This window comes from Anolis sagrei, chromosome 2 (genome assembly GCF_037176765.1).
Source record: "Anolis sagrei isolate rAnoSag1 chromosome 2, rAnoSag1.mat, whole genome shotgun sequence".
NCBI lineage: Eukaryota > Metazoa > Chordata > Lepidosauria > Squamata > Dactyloidae > Anolis > Anolis sagrei.
The window spans coordinates 221,290,109-221,312,852 of record NC_090022.1 but is presented as its reverse complement, the minus strand read 5'-3'; the positions used below and the strand labels follow the sequence as shown (position 1 = coordinate 221,312,852).

General features: G+C 38.8%; 1 protein-coding gene across 2 annotated transcripts in view; it reads left to right on the top strand.

Moving 5' to 3' along the window:
- Nucleotides 1-21,261, top strand: part of DOCK8 (dedicator of cytokinesis 8) — a 115,664-nt gene extending 94,403 nt beyond the window's left edge. For both annotated transcript variants that reach the window (XM_067464423.1, XM_060762249.2), the window contains 11 exons: nucleotides 297-397; nucleotides 1,410-1,602; nucleotides 3,730-3,873; nucleotides 5,747-5,878; nucleotides 8,017-8,151; nucleotides 11,285-11,374; nucleotides 12,041-12,277; nucleotides 13,116-13,259; nucleotides 15,301-15,407; nucleotides 16,471-16,638; nucleotides 19,999-21,261. In XM_067464423.1, the coding sequence (XP_067320524.1) occupies nucleotides 297-397; nucleotides 1,410-1,602; nucleotides 3,730-3,873; nucleotides 5,747-5,878; nucleotides 8,017-8,151; nucleotides 11,285-11,374; nucleotides 12,041-12,277; nucleotides 13,116-13,259; nucleotides 15,301-15,407; nucleotides 16,471-16,638; nucleotides 19,999-20,059 (1,512 nt within the window). In that variant the 3' untranslated portion in view covers nucleotides 20,060-21,261. The remainder of the gene's footprint in view (nucleotides 1-296; nucleotides 398-1,409; nucleotides 1,603-3,729; nucleotides 3,874-5,746; nucleotides 5,879-8,016; nucleotides 8,152-11,284; nucleotides 11,375-12,040; nucleotides 12,278-13,115; nucleotides 13,260-15,300; nucleotides 15,408-16,470; nucleotides 16,639-19,998) is intronic.
- Nucleotides 21,262-22,744: the final 1,483 nt, after the last annotated feature.

Genomic DNA, 22,744 nt, shown 5'->3' with positions numbered 1-22,744 from the left:
CACACCAGAAGTGACTTACAGTTTCTCAAGTTGCTCCTGACACAAAAAAAGTCACCACATCATTTTTAAAGGCATAATGGGACACTTCAGAAATTATTGTATGATATAATGATGTTAACCCAGTGACTCTTGTTGTGTTCCAAAATTGAACATGGAATTCCATCCTGAATATTACCACTGAGGTCTTAATTATAACACAATACATTGTTTCCTTTGTGCTCCTCTTCTCAGTTTTCCATTCATTAAAACTATTCAGAGAAATGTCTAAAGAAATGTTCTTCTTTCTTTTAATGTAGGTAGAAGAGCTGTTGTGTAATTTGAACAGCATATTGTCAGATACAGTAAAAATGCGAGAGTTTCAGGAAGACCCAGAAATGCTCATGGATCTAATGTACAGGTTGAAATATTTATTATTTTTTGAATAATTTAAAATGAATATGCCAGAATCACTATGGTTTTAAATTGTTTTCCATGTGAGTGGATGGTGAAGGAAGTTGAGAGGAAGAAAATGAAATCATTTGGAATGTGGTGCTAAAGAAGAATTCTATGGATACCATGGACAGCTAAAAACACAAATAAATGGATCCTAGAGCAGTGGTGCTCACCTTGTGGGTCCTCAGGTGTTTTGGCCTACAACTCCCAGAAATCCCAGCCAGCTTACCAGCTGTTAGGATTTCTGGGAGTTGAAGGCCAAAACATCTGGGGACCCACAGGTTGAGAACCACTGTCCTAGAGCAAATAAAATCTGGACTATCCATGGAAGCCAAGATGACTGAACTGAGACTGTTGTATTTTGGTCTTATCACGAGAAGGCATCTCATCAGAAATTACAGTAAGGCATGGCAAGATAGAAGGTATTAGGAAAAGAGGAAGACCACATTACAGGTGGAGAGACTCAATCAAAGAAGCGACAACGGTGAGCTAGGAAGACCTGAGCATAGCGGTATACAATAAGGGAACTTGAAGAATAGCTCATTCATAGGGCTGTCATAGTCAAAACCGATTCGATGACAGTTAATAATAACAACATTAAGGGCATACAGTATATTCATGACAGATTTAAATAAGTTCTGCATCTTGACTTCTGACAATGAATCCAGGGGCTTAAATTTAAAAAGGCAAAATTTGTTTTCAGATATTTTCAGTCAATTTTACAGAACTGTGACTTCCAGGATGGACCTCTGGGGTTAATAATTGTCTGTCTGTCTGTCTGTCTGTCTGTCTGTCTGTGTATGGTATACCTTTAAATCTAGCTGGACATTGGTTTGCTAGTGAGGAAAGCAATATGATAACAACGGGTTTGAATGCAAACTTAAAACAGAGATGTAGCATTTCTGCCGAAGAGGCAGACCTGCTTATATAAACTCTAAAGCAAATCAATTGACATTTCACCTTGTTTCTATTTTTAGAATAGCTAAAGGATATCAAACCTCACCTGACTTAAGACTTACTTGGCTGCAGAACATGGCGGAGAAGCACGCCAAGCGGAAATGCTACACAGAGGCTGCCATGTGCCTTGTTCATGCTGCTGCTCTAGTTGCAGAGTACCTGAGCATGCTGGAGGACCACAATTACCTGCCTGTTGGTAGTGTCAGCTTTCAGGTAAGAGCAGCTTTCTGTACGTAACACAGGCCCTTTCTTAGCAGCTTTAGAGTAGCATCTCCTTTAAGCTAGATGAACACTAAGGGCCAGTCTACACAGCTGTATAAAATCCAGATTATCTACTTTGAAGTGGATTACATGGCAGTGTAGACTCAGTTAATCGAGTTTAAGGCAGATATTGTGGGATTTTCTGCCTTGATATTCTGGGCCATATGGCAGTGTAGAAGGGTCCTAGGGGCCCTTCCACACAGCCATATGGCCCAGAATATCAAGGCAGAAAATCCCACAATATCTGCTTTGAACTGGGTTATCTGAGTCCACACTGCCATATAATCCACTTCAAAGTAGATAATCTAGAGTTTATACAGCTGTGCTGAAGAAGCCTAAGGGTGCTCACAGGTTTGGCTAGGCTGATGGGTTAAAAACCATTGCAACAGAGGTCAAGAGCAGGCAGCTGAGAAGCAGGCTGCAAGTGAAACAGGGCAGGAAGAGACACAGAGTAGTTCTTACTAAAGTGAGAATTGTTCTCTAGGCTATGGCACATCCAACCACAGGAAAGAACTTACATGACTAAATAATATGTCTTCAACAGATTTGTCTTTTTCCTCCCATTAGGCATTATTAGGCAAGTCTAGTTTATAGATGGGGATGGGGGGTTGAGAAAGAGCCATTTTCTCAAGCACAAGTCTACTGCAAAATCTCAATACTGATCTTGCAGGCCTGCCGTACACATTCCTACACCCTACTGTTGAGGTATGCCAACAGTCCTCTGTGTTGCTTGCTTCCTGTCATAATATGGTGTGTAATCTTCCTTCAGGCTATTAGAAGATGGCTTTGCTTCATATGAAAGGGAAAAAATTCCAGGTTCTTAAAGTCATTCTGAAATATTTTAGCATTTGCATAAGCTTGTCTCACCAAAACAATGTTGCCTGTACATGTTTTCAAACCAGACTCCGAAGCAATAACAGGTTTTATGGCAGATGAGTAATGGACAAACTTTCAAGTCTCTCTGCTTATTAAAAAAATCAGTGTTGCTTATTAACTTATTTTTTTAAGGTGGAATTTAGACTTCACATTACTTAAGGGATAAGTATGATAATAGATCCCCTTTCTGCAAATCAATTCACATTTTGACTTCAATAATATTTTCAAACATTCCCCTAAAGTTCTGCTTTAGGGGACTGTATAATTTTGCTATGGATATAGGGCAGAATATTATGTTATCAGAGTTTACCTCTTAATAATTTTAAAAATTGAGACAATCTGGTTTAAAGTCATCTAAGAAAAACATAGGTGTACACAGGGGCGGCTCAACCCATTACGCAAAGTAAGCATTTGCAGTCTAGTTGATGTTGCCTAGGGGCGCTCTTGAGGCGCTCTTGGGGGAAACAGACCTTGACATATGTGAGTTGTAGTTACTGGGATGTATAGTTCACCTACAATCAAAGAGCATTCTGAACTCCACCAATGATGGAACTGAACTAAATATGGCACACAGAAATCCCACGATGAACAGAAAATATATATCAGTGATTGGTTGGGGGCGGGGGGCACCAAAATACTGTTTGCTTACCGTTGAAAATTACATAGGGCCGCCTCTGGGTGTATACTATAACCTCATATAATTGGCTAAAACTGAAAATTAAGATAGAGTGTTCTCTGTGCATATTTGTGAAGAGATACATGTACCATCATTGTGTAATTACAGGTTTAATTATGGACAATGTATTTATTTCATGTCTAAAGGATTGCATAAATAAGAATAAAACTGCTAAAATAGAGGGAACGCAAGCAATTAAATATTTTTTGAGCAAAAATGGGCAACAGCAACTGCATCGTCTGTAGCTTTAAACAATTATTCCTCTGTGCATGCGGCAGGGCATTGTGGACAAGCATACATATGCAGAGTTGTTTGTTCTGTTCTACAGTTGCACAAAGTGGAAGATAGTTTTTACCAGCTAGTATTTCTGGGAGTTGAAGACCAAAACATTTGAGAACCCACAGGCTGAGAACCATTGTTCTAGAACCACTAATGGCTTGTAAGGTGGCACACTGGAGTCAGGAACTAAATATTTGAATGGATGTGGCTAAATTTTGTCTCAGGCACACCATTTTTCTGTCTTTTAGAATATTTCCTCCAACGTACTAGAAGAGTCTGCTGTTTCAGATGATGTTCTGTCTCCAGATGAAGATGGAGTATGTTCAGGAAGGTATTTCTCAGAGAACGGATTGGTGGGACTCTTGGAACAAGCTGCAGAGCTTTTTAGCACTGTGAGTAGTACTATAAACTAAAATTCCCACCAGTATTAAAACATAAAAGCTGTTGATGTTTCACTCTAGGACTATGTTTCCCAACATTTTGACCTTCAACTCCCAGAAATCCTAACAGCTGGTAAACTGGCTGGGATTTCTGGGAGTTGTAGACCAAAACACCTGGGGACCCACAGGTTGAGAACCACTGCTCTAGAACAATGGTCCCCAAACTATGGTCCTCCAGGTGTTTTGGACTCAGCTCTCAGAATTCCCGACCATTGGACAAGCTACCTGGGCTTTCTGGAATTTGAAATCTAAAATCCTTAGAGACCCAAAGTTTGGGAACTACTATGCCAAGACTGATTTATTCTGTCTGCTTGAATTGTTTGCAATGGTTTAAAAGACCATGGCTTAATGAATGGGTAGTGAAAACATGGAGCCACAGTAGACATCCCATGCATTGTGCGCCACAAACTCTGATGGCCAATTATTTTATTTGTAAGGAGAAATTTCTTTGAACTCCCAATAAATTAAAAACAATCTGAGCAGTGGAAAATCAGAATATCCAGAAAGATTTAAGTCTCTACAGGGATTGTCTTCCTTGAGAAGAAAGAGTGTTCCAACATATCTGGATAACCTGTTGCAGAAATTATCAACCATTGTCATATTTTGACAGCAGTTTGAAATGGAAAAGCTCATATTTTGTAATTGCCATCAGTAATAGCAATGTATTTTGCATGAACAGAGTTCTGTAACATTTTCCCCTAAAACCATTAAATGTGCAAGAACGTGTATAATCCAGTGCAGTTTGGGATGGGGGGAGGGGATGACACTTTGGAAATTTGTGATTCCCACCAGTAAACAAAATAGATACGTCTAATCTGCTGTTTTAGTAGTTTTAATTTCTTGCAGCATAAAAAGGAGGGAGGGTAAGAAAAGGAATGTACCAGCACCTTGAAGACTAACTGGTTTTTATTTTTGCATGATTTTCACATATATTAATTCTCTTTGTCCGATACACCTCATATTGCATCTGAAAAAGTGGGTTAATAGCCACAAAAGTTCATGCAAATTTTAAAATATGCTGCTATAATCCTTTTTTTCTTCCCTTCTTTTTCAACTATTTATGCTGTCACTTCAGTATAAGAAATCCTCTTCACTTACTGCTGTGTTTACCACAGAAGTGTAAAGGACTGTTTTGCAATACCCTCTCCTCCTAAGGACACTTAAAATAATACCACAATGTACTTTTCTACCTCTCACTGATATTCAGCTTCTAATAAAACCTAAATCGTTTCTTCTCTTGATGTTTGGAGAAGGCAGTCTAAATAAAGAGGTGTGATTGAACACATTTTATTAAATAAAACATGAAACATTATTATCAGGGCCTAAATATATTGAAGTACCAGATCTTATCTAATAATAGAAGTGAAGTAGGATCAGCCCTAGTTAGAACTTGGATGGCAGAACAGTGTTGTTGTTGTTATTTATCCTCCACTTTATCTCTTCCAAAGGAGACTCAAAGTAGCTTACAATTAAATATTAGGTGGTGTAGGCTATATTTCAGAGGAAGGCAATGACTAGCTACCTCAGAATTCCTTGCTTAAGAAAACCCTGTGAAATATATGAGATCAGTATAATCTAACAGATGACTTGATGGCACTGTTCATATTTGTGCCTAAATAGCATAATGAATGTTGTCAGATCTAATGGCTAAAACAATTAAAAGTGTTTGGATGTCACCACACTCCTAAAATGATTTATTTTTATTTGTAAATATCAAACATGTCCCAATATGCTAGCATATGACAAGTACTAAAACTTTGTTATTTTCTGTGATGAATGGTTGAGGAATTGATGCCCATTTTCACCTTGATTTACTTCATTTAAGGGAGGTTTGAGTGAAACTGTCAACGAGGTCTACAAGATTGTCATTCCCATCTTAGAAGCAAATCGAGATTTCAGGAAGCTTTCTTCAACTCACAGTAAACTTCAGAAGGCCTTTGAAAACATAATAAATAAGGTACTTTTCACTCTTACCTTGTTAGGATGCAGTTTGTTTATTCATTGTAAAAATGAGATTAATTGCCATACAAGATAGCTCTCTTTGCTTTCTCCATTCAACTTGGAGCCCATTTATTTAGGGAATTGAGGATATAGTTGTAATGTATTTAAAAACACAAAGTTAAAATCTTGGCCTTATACTAAATGTCCTTTGACCAGTAGCTGGCCACTTGGAGTGCCTCTGGTGTCACTGTGAGAAGGTTCTCCATTCTGCACGTGGCAGGGCTCAGACTGCATTGTAATAGGTAGTCTGTGGCTTGCTCTTCTCCACACTCGCATGTTATGGACTCCACTTTGTGGCCCATTTCTTAAGGTTGTCTCTGCATCTCATGGTGCCAGAGTGTGGTCTGTTCAGCGCCTTCCAAGTCACCCAGTATCAGCCATGGATTGCGGTTCCAGGTTTTAGCCTGCCACTTTTGGACTCTCATTTGCTGAGTCCATGGTGTAGTTTAGGTACTGGTTGCAGTGTAATGTAATGCATTCCTGTTACCAGCTATTTTATGTAGGACTTCATTAAGACATAAGGCACTTGGCTCTCTCAAAAATTGAAAAAAATATTTACACACTAGAGGCGGATTCTAAGTATCTTAATAGAGTTATGTTTATGCTGAAGTTCTCCTGTTGGCTTCTACAAGTTAAGAGAATGCTTCACAAGAATAGGAGATCCCATACATTTATGAACCACTTCTTCTTCAGATAAGACAAAACCAGTCAACTTGTGGCCCTCCACATATAGTTAGAATGCAACTCCCATTAGTTCCATCCAATATAACCAGTGCTGAGAGCATATGAGAGTTGTGGTACAACAATAGCTTTAAATCCAAAGCAATCTCCCCTTGCCATAATTAAACTGGAAGAGCGTGTACATATGAGAGTTAGACTAGTATTCCACTTGCTCTCCTCCCGTCACCCGGTTTTGATTTTGAATTGTTTATAAGAAAAGGAAATTTAATAGCGTGGGGGTTTTTTTCGTGTCAGGAGCGACTTGAGAAACTGCAAGTCACTTCTGGTGTGAAAGGATTGGCCATCTGCAAGGATGTTGCCCATGGGATGCACGGATGTTTTACCATCCTGTGGGAGGCTATTTTCATGTCCTCGAATGAGAAGCAGGAGCTGACAGATGGGAACTCACCTCACTCCTCGGATTCGAACCGCCGACCTTTTGGTCAGCAGTCCTGCCAGCACAAGGGTTTAACCCACCGCTCCTCCAGGGACTCCCAATAGTGTAGTGTGCTTTTTATACAAAATATTAATATAATGAAAAGAAAATTAAAATACATACATTAAAAATTAAATTATGTAGTGTCCTTTTTAATTTTCAATGTATTTGTTTTAATTTTATTTTAATTACATCAATTGTTTTATTATATTTTACTGATACTGCTTTGTCTGTAGTTGGTTTAGTGTCTTAATTTGTTTTAATTCTTGTGAGCAGCTTTGAAATCCCAGCTTAGGGCATGAGGGGCAATATAAATAAATAATAATATCTTGGGAAATTCTCATTTGCACACTCCTTTGGAGCAGAGTTATGCACTTGTGTGTAGGAGGTCAGATTATTTTTTGATAGTGCTTGCTTCCATTGTTTGCTCTTCAAGAACTATTGTTCTTGAGATATTTAAAAGATCCTTCATGTTACTTGAAAACTTCAATCTATGGATTCAGTTTCTGGTTTCTTTTCTTTAAATTCATTCACTTCTAGTTAAGGCTACTCCAGTATAAACTTTCATCACAATGTCACCTTGGTTTCTTACCAAGATTTTAGAAGGCTTTTAGACAACATGGGCCTTCTATCTTAACCCTCTGTTATTAGTCCACTAATTCTTCTGCCTTTTTTTCTTAGCTTGGAAAACCCATTAAGAAGAGCAAAATGGAATAACAGCAAGGTGCCCTTTAACTGCTAGCATGATAAACCCTCCTCTGAAACTGTTCTGGGATGCAGCATTTATTTCGAAATAAATACAACTGCTTTATGGAACAAATAATAATGACCGCTAAAGCGAATTTTATCCCCGAACAAAAATGGCTGTGTGTGTGTGTGTGTTGTGTGCATATGTATATATATATGAGGAATTATATCCTTTCATATTTATCAACCAGGGTCAAAAGAGAATGTTTGGCACCTACTTCCGCGTTGGTTTCTATGGAGCCATATTTGGAGATTTAGATGAACAGGAATTTGTTTATAAGGAACCAGCCATTACCAAACTTCCAGAGATTTCTCACAGACTGGAGGTAAGTGATTGCACTTCTGTTATAAATCTGTTCAGAAACTTCAAGTAGTCCAACAGGCTACAGCCAGGTTGCTCACCAGAGCGGCTTACAGGGAGCATACAACTCCTCTGTTGTGTTAGCTCCACTGGCTGCCAGTCTGCTACTGAGCAAAATTCAAAGTGCTGGCTTTGGCCTATAAATCCCTAAATGGTTCCGATCCAGCTTGCCTGTCCGAACACATCTTCCTTTATGACCCAGCTAGAATACTAAGATCAGCTGGGGAGGTCCTGCTCTTGGTCCTGTTGCCTTCACAGATGCGATCGGTGGGGATGAGAGAGAGGGCGTTCTCAGTGGTGGCTCCTCGTCTGGGGAACTTCCTCCCCAGCGAGATTAGATCACCCCCACCATCTTAGCATTTAGGAAACAACTTAAGACTTGGTTATTCAAGCAGGCATTCAGTGAATGTCAGAAATATGGAAGTAGCTAAAGACATCCTGGGATCGATGCAGGATTTAAATGTTTTATGTTGTGTCTGTGATTGTTGTAGTAGTTTTAATCTATTGCTATATGTTGTCAGTTTGATATGTGATGTTTTATACATGTGAGGCACTGAATATTGCAACTGATAATGTTGTGAACCGCTCTGAGTCCCCCCAGGGGTGAGAAAAGCAGTATATAAATGAAATAAGTAAATAAATCATAAGAAATACTGGCAGAATAATAGCATTAAGGAAGGAGTGATTTATATGAAATCTCTGAGATTCACATAGAGATCACACAGATAAATAACAACAAATAAACTTATCAGATTAACATGATAGATTGCAAATAAAAGCATCCCCATGTGACTAGAAATTGGAAATCACCCAGCTCTGTCATTTCTGTAGATCTCTCATCACTTTCTCACAGCCACATGATGATTACATATCTGCATTTCTGGCTAGTGAAAGTCAAAGTGGAGTGAAAAGACTCTGCTGGTGGCAAGAAGCAGGAGTGAAGTGTAAGAGTCTTAATATAAAGACACCTCTGCTTCCATTTGTGCTTTCAAAATATTTCTTGTTATAATTATGTTCCAGAAATAAATATATTTGTTAATGTAAATACCTGAATTGTTTTGGTCACAATGGATGTCAGGTCCTTCCTAACTCTGACTTTCATGCGTACATAAAACATCTTTAGGAATGTGACTCAGAGGCATAGTAGCAGGTTATTGTGGAAAAAGAGTATGAAGTTTCTTGATCCAGTGGGCAAGTTGAGCACATGGTTCAGTACGCTCTAGAACCCAGGGTCTTCTGTGGGACCCCAAAAATGTCATTGCAAGAAGCTATTTTCCCCCTCCCCTTCACAGACCTACATTAGATAGATAGTCCATGGTAGAGAGAATATCTGTGAATTCTTCAAAGGTGTTATCAGCTGCTGGAAGTGCTTCAACCTTAGGTTTTAAAAAGGTCCAAGTAATATGCTAAATGTGGGTGGTGTTTTTGCAACTATTAATCTCAAAATGATGATATAGTTAGTACACTTGCTTGTATTATGTACAGTTTTTCTTTTTTGCTTTGGTGACACCAATTGCAAAAAATGGCAACTTAGTAATACATTATCATGAGCCAGCATACTATTACCTATCTGCATTTCTGGCTACAGATTTGCACATTGGACTAGAATTCTAGAGACCAAGATGCTATTCAGTTATGGAAACTAACTAGATGGATGTCCTTGAGTCATGCATTCTCTCAGCCTCAAAGGAGATCCATGAGAAAGCACTTGTAAACAAATCTTGCCAAGAAAACCCTGTGATAGGGTCGCCACAAGTGAAAATAACTACAAGGTACACATTTTCGAAGCATATACACCAGTGCATGCATATTCAAAGCATACATTCATGTACATTATTTCAATCATTCTTACAAAATGTAAGCACTAATAACTGATATTACTAATGAGTTGCCTGACACTGTGGCTTGCCTGAGGTCAAAATGTTTGTAGCTGAGACAAGATCCAACCAGGGACCTCCAGTTTCATAATTCACCATGCTGTATATGTTTCATGTGTTGACTTATGGCAACCTCTTAGTACCTCTGAAATATAGCCTACCATCACTTGATGACTCTTGGCAGTTTCTCATCTAAGTACTAACCAGGGCTGATCTGTCTCTGCTTATCTTCCAAACAAGGTAGTATATCAGTGCCTTTAGAGTATTTAGACCTTCAGCTATTTTGAATTGCTAGATAAGAGGGTATTCTAGATAAGGGCGGGGGGAGGGGGACAGTCAAGTTAGATCCTGAAGAAGCAGGGTATAATGATGGAGTCCCCGGTGACTGAATACCAACAGGTCACAAGTTCAAATCCAGGAAGAGCACAGATGAGCTCCCTCTGTCAGCACCAGCTTCCCATGCTGGCACATGAGAGAAGCCTCCCACAAGGATGGTCAAACATCCAAACATCCAGGCATCCTCTGGGGAATGTCCTTGTAGATGGCCAATTCTCCCACACCAGAAGCGACTTGCAGTTTCTCAAGTCGCTCCTGGCATGAAAAAAAGGGTATAATAATGATGATGGTGGTGGTGATGGTAATAATAATAGACGTCTTTCAATTGCAAACTGAAGCAGTGTTTCTCATACTCTTCTCCGCCAGCTGTTTTGGATTTCAGCCCCCACAGTTCCTAACAGCTGGTAAACTGACTTGAATTTCTGGGATCAGATGTCCAAAACACCTGGAGGAGCATAGTTTAAGAAACATTGAACTAAAGGGAGGGCAACTATGGCTCTCTAGCTGTAAACTGGTGCAGATTTTGAGGGGGTAGCAAACCATGTTAGAATAAAAAGCCATAATAGTAAAATGATGTCTCATTCAATTCTCAATTCAGCTCTGTACACGCATGAAAGCTGCAGCCCCCTGTATATTTGTTTGGTCTCTTTATACACACTAGTGAAGAGACTCAACTAGGACTTACCTTTGATGACGTTGAATAGAATTGGATTGGAAATTTTTAACATTTCGGTGAGACCTTTTACATTGTGGCAACAGGAATTTACTTGTAGTAAACTGGTTATCTCATCATCTTATCACAGCTCTAGAGCTGATTCATTGTCTGTTTTTTATAAAGCTGGTTAAAAAAACAACACTGTTCACCTAATTTTGTTTTCTTTTCAGGGGTTTTATGGGCAGTGCTTTGGGGAGGATCGTGTTACAGTAATTAAAGATTCCACTCCAGTAGACAAGAGCAAACTAGATCCCAGTAAGGTATGTCAGGCATTTGCTGCATGGAATTTGAAACTTTCAACTGAGAAATCTTAAATTTTGCAAACCGCACCTGGAATTAATTATATACACTGGTAAAATTGTGTAATTCCAACTATATGTATTACTTCTGCATGTCTTCAACAGAAGTATTAAACAGATAAATGCTTCTTTTGTGATATTTAACCTGGAATTCTTTCAATATTTTTCCTCAAAAGCTTTCTGTCGACACATCCTCTCACTGCATTTGATTCATGTGCAGTCAACTCTGTCCTCACTGAGCAGCCTTCTCAAGGCTAATTCTCACAGCTATTTTCAATACTATTTCCAAAAAGCTGAGATATACAGACTTCAGCTTCAAAATGATAACGTTTGGATGCTAACGCCTAGATTCTCCCAGTTAGTATTGCTAGTACCATGCTGGCTGAGAAATCCTTTGTGCCATTTTCAAAAACCTAACTTTTCCATGCTTTGAGTACTGGTCTTTACTATATAATCAGGCATGGGCAAACTTTGGCCCTCCAGGTGTTTTGGACATCAGCTTTCACAATTATGAAAAGACTGGCAACAGTCAAAGGTTTCTGAATGCTGTGTTCTTAAATTTATTCATATTTAGGTTTTTTTTTTTTTTTAAAGAAATGAGAGTTGTTTCTTTTCCCTTTTCTCTAGGCTTACATACAAATTACCTTTGTGGAACCTTATTTTGATGACTATGAGATGAAAGATAGAGTAACTCACTTTGAGAAGAACTTCAATCTCCGGCGATTTATGTACACCACCCCCTTCACGCGGGATGGACGCCCGCGAGGAGAACTGAGTGAGCAGTATAAGAGGAAGACCATTTTGACCACCATGCATGCTTTTCCCTACATCAAAACAAGAATCAATGTCATTCAAAAGGAGGAGGTAATGCATGCTTCTGAAGTGACAATCAGAATGTGTGGCAGTCAAGCAGGACTTCAGGGGGTCATGCAGTGAACAAAATGAATATAAATTGGTCAGAATGAATATTAATCGCCAAAACTGAGTTACAAAATATAGAGATTGTTGTTCTTATAAATGGCACGAGGACACTCTATTCCTGATTTACTGGTGGGCTTGTTCATCTAGTTAGGCACTTTTCTTCATCTCATTTCCCCTCATTTTTGTCTTACATTGCATGGTGAGTGGGATTAGTTTATGCAATGCTTTTGATATGAAATAAAATAAAATAAATTCCCTTTTTCATGGAGGCCATGGTGGCACAGCGGGATAAACCACTAAGCTGCAGAACTTGCTGACTGGAAGGTCAGCAGTTTGAGTCTGCAGGACAGGGTGAGCTCCCATTGTTAGCTCCAGCTTCTGCCAACCTAGCAGTTTGAAAACATGCAAATGTGTGTCAATCAATAGGTACCGCTTCAGCAGGAAGATAAAGGTGCTCCATGCAGTCATGTTGGCCACATGACCTAGGAGATGTTTACAGAAAACACCAGCTATTTGGCTTAGAAATGGAGATGAGCACCTTCCCCTAGAGTCAGACTCGACTAGACTTAATGTCAAGGGGAAACCTTTACCTTTACATTCCCTTTTTCACACTTTGGCTGATTTTCTATCAAGTGGCAAAAGGCCGCATGAATGACATTCATGTTGTCCATTCTTGGTGTTACTACATGAAAACAGTCCACTTTCCTCATGTCAGCAATATGTGAGAAAGATTTTTTCTTTGTAGATGAGTTACAAAATGCCTATCTTTCTGTGGTTTCAGTTTGTTTTGATGCCAATAGAAGTAGCTATTGAAGACATGCAGAAGAAAACTCTGGAACTAGCTGTTGCCACCAACCAGGTGCCTCCAGATGCCAAAATGCTCCAGATGGTTCTTCAAGGCTCTGTGGGAGCCACAGTAAATCAGGTAAGTATACAGGGATTCATGAGAGAATAAAGTTGCTTTTCCAGGACAGTTGATTTTTCTTTTGATCTTTACTCAATTTTGTTGTCAAAATATTAAAATGGTGCTCATGCATGCATACACACAATTCTAAATTATCCTGAAAACAAATATTTTATTCACAAAGTCATTAAACATGTGGTATGAAATTACTTAGGTGCATAAGTTGCATAGGAAGCACCAGTAAATTTCATTAGACTTGGGTCCTATCTTCAAGATATCTCATTACAGGCAGTCCCTGAATTATAAACATTGGACATACAAAAGTACTCATAGTTAAGAACGGGGGTGAGTCAAAAGGAAGTGAGAGAAATCTACCCCTTGGAAGGGAAATTCACTCCTGAAAGAGTTATCATGAGGAAAAGGGGTCTCCACTGAAACTTTGTCACCACTCCTTGCTTCCACAACATGCCACATTTTTCGAAATCCAATTATCACGGGGACACAAAGTGAGGTGAAAACTTCTGAACAAGGGCACAGACAGCAAAGGAAACACCATATGGGTGTTAACCCCTGTTGTATCCAAAGTGTGTGTGTGTGTGTATGTGTGTGTGTGTGTGTATGTATATCTCTCACTGGAGTTACACTTAAAATTTATATGTTCTGACTTGCATACAAATTAAACTTTAGAACAAACTTTAGAACATACCTTGGGGACTGGACAAGCTGGAATGTGTCCAGAGACGGGCAACTAAAATGATCAAGGGTCTGGAGAACAAGCCCTGTAAGGAGCATCTTCAAGAGCTGGGCATGTTTAGCCTGAAGAAGAGAAGGCTGAGAGGAGACATGATATAGCCATGTATAAATATGTGAGAGGAAGTCATAGGGAGTAAGCTTCTTTTCTGCTGCCCTGGAGACTAGGAGGCGGAACAGTAGCTTCAAACAACAGGAAAGGCAATTCCCCCTGAACATTAGGAAGAACTTCCTGACTCTGAGAACTGTTCAGCAGTGGAACTCTCTGCCCCGGTGTGTGATGGAGGCTCCTTCTTTGGCGGCTTTCGAACAGAGGCTGGATGACCATATGTGGGGATGCTTTGAATGCAATTTTCCTGCTTCTTGGCAGGGGTCTGGACGGGATGGCCCACAAGGTCTCTTTCAACTTTTATGATTCTATAATTCTATTACTGCCTGTATATACATACAGAGTATTCCAAAACACTTCTGGCTCCAAGCATTTAAGAAATGCTCAACATGTATTGGCAATAAGATACCATCATCCATCATACCTGAAGGCACCAGGCTGGTTTAGGGGACACAGGATATGGTACACAACTCTCTTTTCCAACACCATACTGCCTTCATATTAAGTCTGAGACAATCATCTCAACTCTGCCTAACAGTACATTTGTACATTTGCATCAAATCACAAGAATTAGTCAACATGACATGCCAGCTCAATATTTTCTTAGGTCCCAACAGGCTTGTTGGTCTGCTGTTTTGTTGAAATCTGATTTCAGTTTTTTATCCAAAGCACATCACTTTCAAAAGACTGTTGTCATTTATTAATTGATTCCTCATGTTAACTAGTGGTCCACTAAAATCTTATCCTACTCTCTTCTGTTGCAACCGGCATGCATGGTTGGTTCTGTCTTCTACATTTCTGCTTTCTTGGGTTATGAGTTCAGTTTTTCTGATTGTGTAAGCAGAGGCGATTTCTGACCTTCAATCTTTCTTTCCCGAAGAAACATACTTTATCTAATGCATTGCTTCTTAAACTGTGAGTCCTGACCCTAAATGGGGTCCCCTTAGCACAGTGTTGGGGTCCTGAAAAATCTGGCAATGGTAAAAGATTCCCATTTACATATGTGCACTGTTTACAGTGGACTCTGCAGAAATTGCTTTAGCTGTGCTTCACAAAATGGAAAATCAGCCTGCTTAGCAAGTCTTGCAAATGCTGATTTCTTACCAAAAATGTTTGATTTTTTATACTTATTTTATGTGTGTATACCTAAAACAATTCTTGGGCAACCCTGCTCTAAAGCACCGTTACATTTTTTCTCATAAGGGGCCACTAGAGGTAGCCCAAGTGTTCCTGGCTGAAATTCCAGAAGATCCAAAACTTTATCGGCATCACAACAAGCTGAGGTTATGCTTCAAAGAGTTCATAATGAGGTAAGCAAAAGCAAAAAGAGTTATACTGGTTAACACTGCACCAACACTCAGAACATGCCTGACCAGGAAGTCTTTGCTATTTGGAAGCCCACACAGATCATAGGATCTCTACTGTATTATTGTGCAGTCGTTCGTGAGAATGGTGTCAGGCTGTTTCCAAAGCAGTGACCACAAAAGGCCATTGGTGGCCACTTCCAGATCTGGAATTCTTCCATATAGCTGATTGTTCTCTTTGTACCAGCAGGCAGTGACCTTTTCCTTCAGGCAGCCCTTGGACACCTGACCTCACATGCTGTGAAAAGGGGCTTTTGACTGCTTTCTTCTTTTGCTGTGTTTTGAAGTTGTTTTATTATGTAATCCTTATATTCATTATCTGGTTTAGTTATTTTTGTTTTATTTGTTTCAAAGCCACTTTGAAGTCCATTCTTAGAGGAAACGTGGGATATAATATAAATATATGAATAAAATATGAATCTAAATATCCGAAAGGCACCAAATTCCAGGAAGTGGCCCTGCTTAGTACCTGGTTGGGAAACCTCAAACAAATACCAATTTCAGTGAGCTATATTTCAGAGGAAGGAACTGGTAGAAATACCTCTGAATATTCATTTCCTATGAAAATCCAATAAAATTAATGGGGTTGTCATTAATCCACAGGTGACCTGAAAGCACAGACACATACACAAAAACAAAATAAGCACAATATGAGCCCCTGGTGGTGCAATGGGTCAAACCTTTGTGCTGGCAGGTCTGCTTACTGACAGGTCAGCAGTTTGAATCCGGAGAGAGTGGTTGAGCTCCTTATGTCAGTCCCATGAGAGAAGCCTCCCTCACAGGATGGTAAAACCTCATGCATCCCCTGGGCAATGTCCTTGCAGACGGCCAATTCTCTCACACCAAGCAGTAAAAAAAAAAAAAAAAACACCACGGTATTGTCTCCAATCTTCTATTTTCTCCTTCTGAGTAGTGCCATCAAAAGCTCCCAGACCCATTTTATAGCTTAGAGTTATTCCAAGATAAATATGGCCTGAAAACCAATTTTTCCTTCCTGATTTGGGAACAGGTGCGGTGAAGCTGTAGAGAAAAACAAGCGCCTAATTACTGCCGACCAAAGAGAATACCAGCAAGAACTCAAAAAGAACTATAACAAGTTGAAAGAAAATCTCAGGCCAATGATTGAGAGGAAAATTCCAGAGCTGTATAAGCCCATTGTGAAAATTGACATCTCAAGGTAAAACATTTTATATGACAAAAACAGAATGACACTATAGAATAAAGTTCAATCCAGGAATATTATGGAAGTGAGTTTCTGAAAGCTGACACAATTGTCTATATCAACTCAAATTCAAATAGTCGTAATCCAATGTACAATAGCACTTGGGAATCTCTGGGTGAGTGCCTGAGCAATCTACACTCCTGGGTTTCTCCCTTTTGCCAGCTGATTAAGATAGGAGACCAAAAGGCTTTTCTATTGAAAATGTTCACTCTTTCTCAGATCACTTAAAAAAATCCTTGTGGAACCTGTGTCACTCTCGCTATCTGAAATGGTTCTGCTCTCCATATTTCTCAAATCACATAGGCAGCTGGACACCTCTCAGTGAGTTTCTGATCAAGAGTCATAACCAGTATTGAAAAACAATGTTATTTCTATAAATAACAGAAGGGCTGATAGTAAAAACAACAAGCCGAGATGAATACAAGACTAGATAAGGTGGAAGAGGCCGTAAGACCCAAGGGAAAAGAAGAGGAACTGCTTGAAAAACAGAAGAGGTTAAGTAAATAAAAATAGGGAAAAGAAATATAGATGGTACCTTGGACATTTTTCCTGCTTCATTGTTCCCCAAAAATTCAAAGGAGGAACATTTCATTTATGAAGGGGAAGATTTGTATAACGTACAGGTTAATGATTAAGACAAGCAACTGTAAGGTGATAAACATAGAGAAATTCTGGCAGATTATTTGAGATTCTGGTTTTTTTTTTTAAATCCCCTAAAATTGTACTTATAGTATTGGGTTGAGAGAATAAGCAAAGTACGAGCCAGGATGATAATAAGCCTTCAGATAACGATTACATTTTAAAGAAGCCAAGCCCCCAAAATGTTGAATTATCAGTGCCTGAAGACCTCATAGACCTGGGATGCGAGACACCATTCAATACTAAAAGACTTCAGAGCTACATCTAAAATCTTTACATCTTTAAAAGTGAAATTGTATAATTTTATCAGTGCCTCTGGTAGGATTTTCAAAATTAATAAAGGACCAGAATGTACAAGTGAACACAGACAACATGGCAGTCAAATTGCATCATGTCACCAAGGAGAGTTTCATGTTCCTCAGTGCTAATCAGAGAAATGAACAGAATATTCACCTGGGCAGTAAATGCAATCTCTATGGAGCTTTTGAAGGGAATATTAAATATTCAAGCAGATTACTTGAGCAGACACAAGATCAACCAAGGGGAATAGTCATTAAACCAGGAAGTATTTGAATAATTGAACAACTTGCTGGGACCATTTCAGGTGGACTTGTCTGCTTCTGATGAGAATTCAAAATAAAAAACATTTTCAGTAGATGGCAGGATAGATGCAGAGTGGCAAGAGGTCCTAACAGTGCCGTGTCCTGTTTGTTTCCTCTTATCTTAAGACTTTGGAAAACAGCACTTCAAAAATTATGTTGGTAAACTGAATTAAAACTTGCATTTTTCATATGTTATGAGTAATCTGCCCACACCCGGGATATTAAAATGAAATGGTTTTCTACAAACTTACCTACTTTGAGTAATAAATCTAATAAAACATCTGTGGCAAGGGTTTATCATTGATCTAAGAGCAAGTGGAGTTAGAACTTTGAAATCCTGCCTTGATCAGATACAAGAGGAAAATCAATGAGAGTAGATGACTCATACAGTAAATTCAAGCGATCATTCATGGTGAGTCGTACCTACCAACCTCTAATTTTCTACTGTGAAATAGCACAATCCCTGTTAATAGCCATGGTACTGAAAACAAACCATGGCAGGATTCTACACCAAGCTGTTCTTCATTTAAGATATATAAATGGTACCTTGGACATTTTTCCTGCTTTGTTGTCCCCCAAAAACTGTCATATGGAAGGTATAATTTTGACGCTCAAGCCCAAACTATAGTACTACATAGGCCCCCTGGTGGCACAGTGGGTTAAATGGCTGAGCTGCTGAACTTGCTGACCAAAAGGTTGGCAGTTCAGATTCGGGGAACAGGGTGAGCTCCCACTGTTAGCCCCAGCTTCTGCCAACCTAACAGTTGGAAAACATGCAAATGTGAGTAGATTAATAGGTACCACTTCTGCAGAAAGGTAACAGTGCTCCATGCAGTCATGCTGGCCACATGACCTTGGAGGCATCTATGGACAACGCCAGCTCTTTGGCTTAAAAATGGAGATGAGCACCACCCCCCCAGAGTCAGACTTAGTGTCAGGGGAAACCTTTACCTACACTATAGCACTGAATAGGGGAGAGATTAAGTTTTTAAATAACCAACTTTAAATATTTAAAGTAGCAAATTATGAAATGAGTCTTGAATAAAGAGTTTACTCTGGTTTCTCTTCAAATGGTATAACTCTTTCACCCCTTGAATAAGGAATTAAGCTTAAGATTCACAGAGAAAATACACAAATTTTGAATTTGAGTGAATTTCAACAAGAATTTTGAATTTGAGTGAATTTCAATTTCAACAAGACAAAAGAGTTATTCTTCCTGAGTCCAGTTAGAACTCAGTGATTCTCAACCTGTGGGTCCCCAGGTGTTTTGGCCTACAACTCCCAGAAAGCCCAGCCAGTTTACTAGCTGTTAGGATTTCTGGGAGTTGAAGGCCAAAACATCTGGGGACGCACAAGTTGAGAACCACTGGGCTAGATCCATTCTGTTTTAATTGTCTTGGCTTATTGATAGCACAACACTCATCATCTAGGCTTTCACATTCTTAACATTGGGATTTTCTTATAGGCAATACCTTCTGTTATCCAATATTGAACGCTACCTTAATGTTCAGTTCTTGTGGGTTTTTTCGGGCTATATGGCCATGTTCTAGAGGCATTTCTCCTGACGTTTCGCCTGCATCTATGGCAAGCATCCTCAGAGGTCAGATCTCACCTCTGAGGATGCTTGCCATAGATGCAGGCGAAACGTCAGGAGAAATGCCTCTAGAACATGGCCATATAGCCCGAAAAAACCCTCAAGAACTGAGTGATTCTGGCCATGAAAGCCTTCGACAATACCTTAATGTTTTTTAACAGGCAAAATGCTTTACAACAAGTTATTCCTCAACCTGTCCATATAAAAAAAGATAGACACATACGCTTCTATCTATAAATATATGTTTATGCAGCAGTTGTCATGTAGCAATGCATGTGTGATAAGTAATACAAGTGGTAATAAGTAGTTATCTGAACCACATATTATAGAATTAACCAAAGAGCAAGACATAGCATGTTTTTCTTCACCATATCTCCTATGTTGTACAATTGCAGTATTGTGGAGAGTGGACATTTTATTTCAGGGCACATCCAATAATTTTCATTCATGGGTTTGTTTATTTTTAATTTTTCATTTCAGGGATTCTTTCCGTAATTCTAGCTTTCGGAAGTCTGAAAATCTGCCTCCACAAAGCGCTTAAGAACAATCTCCTAAGAATGAACCCCCTTGCTATGGGTCAAATATGTGAAGATATGGGGAAAAAAAATGTGCCAAGTAGGGATTTCCCACAATTCTAATGGTCACATTGTGTCAAAAAAGCTGCCTGTGTTAGATTCAAGAAGCAGAGACTCCAAGAGAAGAAATATTTTTATTTGAAATATTGACATGGACATTTGAATATGAAAGAAAAGCTCTCCATATTTTCCCTAAATTCATACAATAGTCCATATCAGTTGTGTGGGTATTTTTGAATATTATTGAAACATGCTCTGTGATTTTTAGAAAGATTGCAAATCAATCCAGAATTCCTTCGGCAAACTCATGGATTTGTACCAATCAATGGATATCAACATTTACAACTAGAAAAGGGAAAAATGTTCTAGGCAAAGTTACGCACACAAAAATTGAAAGCAGTAGGATACTTATGAATCTGCATAATTCCAACAATTACTTAAAGAAAGCAATCTTATCTCTTGATGAGAATCTTACTGCAGTGGACCTTGTAAGAGCTTTTTTTTCATGCAAACATAGGAACAATTTACATAAAGATGAGAAATCAATGTGTAATATTTAAATCTGCTTCAGCTATAGAGATCTAAAGAATAGCAGGGCTACATAGGAATATTCAAATTCAGACAGTACCTAAACTGCCTAAATTATGTTTACAGACTACTGAGAACTGATGCTTGCAGGTAAGATTTTTATTGTGCAGTTGGTCTGCCATAGATGTGGAAGCACTCTCATTCTTGTCGGAATGTATTATTTTTATAATTGTTATTATATTTTACTATTTAAAACTGGCACTGTGGTTCTTTTCATTTTTGAAATATGGAGTTGGCTTCCTGGTAGCTTGACTGGTATTTTTCCTACTTGATTCATACAGCCCAGCTTGACATCCAGGGGTAAGGCTATTCACTCTATAGACTTGTACATAAGGCTGTATATAGTAATGTGAAATGTTCCAATTTTGGAGGGTGGAAGGGCTAGTGGGAAATTTTGCACTTAATTGTTAATATTGTTCCTAAAATCTGGGGTTGAGTTGGGAGGGGGGAGACTATATTAATAAAAAATATTTTTTGTTTTTCCAATTAGATCCTACTATGCTCATCTTTTTGTTTTTCAAACCATGTGTCTCCAGAAGAAGGAAATAAAATAAACTAGACAATTTATGTTGTGATTATTGTCCAATGTGAAGATTATTCTGAGCTAAGTATGCATGGGGAGGCTCTCCTCTCGGTCCCACCACCATCACAAGTGTGGTTGGTGGGGATGAGGGAGAGGGCCTTCTCAGTGGTGGCCCCATGGCTTTGGAATGCATTTCCCAGGCAGATTAGACAGGCCCTGATACTGTCCTCCTTTCATAGGGATTTGAAGACATGGCTTTTCAAACAAGCTTCTGAGAATGCTTAGTCCCTAGTTGTTCTCTGCAGTAGTCGCACATCCTTGCCCTTTATCCTATACCCTCTCTCCATTGTTGCAGCTTGTACTTATTTCATTCCTGTTGTTTACAGCTTGGCCATGTTTACAGCAGCTTACTGGCACAGGCTGATGATTTCAGTTTTATTGAGTCTGAGTTGATGTTTTTATATGCGTATGTGCTTTATTTTATTATATTTTATATTGTGCTTCATTTTTATGTTTGCTTTTAGGCATTTTGTGCCATCTGTAAGCTGCCCCACTCCCTTCGAGGAGATGGTGGTGGGATATAAGATTATTATTATTATTATTATTATTATTATTATTATTATCCTGACACAAAAATGCAGTATGACAAGCAAAAGATATATATGATGGATTTCGTGTAACAAAATCACAAGCTGAACCCTTCCCAAGCATATTATTATTATTATTATTATTATTATTATTAGCACCTGGAAGCTAAGAATATACACAAAGACCAGAATACAGCCTGGTCTTTGTGTATATGAAAATGCTTGGCTATGATATGTTGTCATTGCCTTCAGGCCTACTATAGGTCCACACACAATGTGGCTGTCATATTTCAGATACTCTGAAACGTGGCTGGTTGCATCTCAGGACTAGATGATGGATTTCTCTCTATTAAAAAAATTGCTCTTACCTTGCTTGAGGCATCTCAATTTTTACAAGAAACACAAGACTTGATGGTACCATTATTTACAGTAAAGTCTTCCTATAACTATAATTTACAGCATTTGTGTTTCTATTAAATCTAACTAATAATTTAGTTTCACCTTTCCGTAGGGATACAGAGCAGTTAATTTTTCACAGAACTTTCCCACAAACCCATCTTCTACTGCCAGGCTTTAAAGTATCATTAATCAGCTTCAATGTCTATATATATATTCCTTTATCTACCAGCAGATATCTGTTCTGGACAAATTGTTGACTGGTCTTAAATTTAGACTTCCTTTTACACTTTTAAAGCAGGGTGAACAATGTATGGCAGTCTGGATATAATTGGACTTCACCTCCCCATCAACTCTAAGCCAGCCTAGCTAATGTCGAAGAGATGTGGGAGTTCAGTTCAATATACAATGGATCACAAATTGCCTACTTCTCCTCTAAAGTTATCACATTAAAAATGGTACTAAGGAAAACCTTATGGTCTTCCAAAGGGTAGTGCAGAAAAATCTAAAGTTCTAGCAATTCCTTTCAAGTGGTTCGGCGGTATACTATGTAGCTA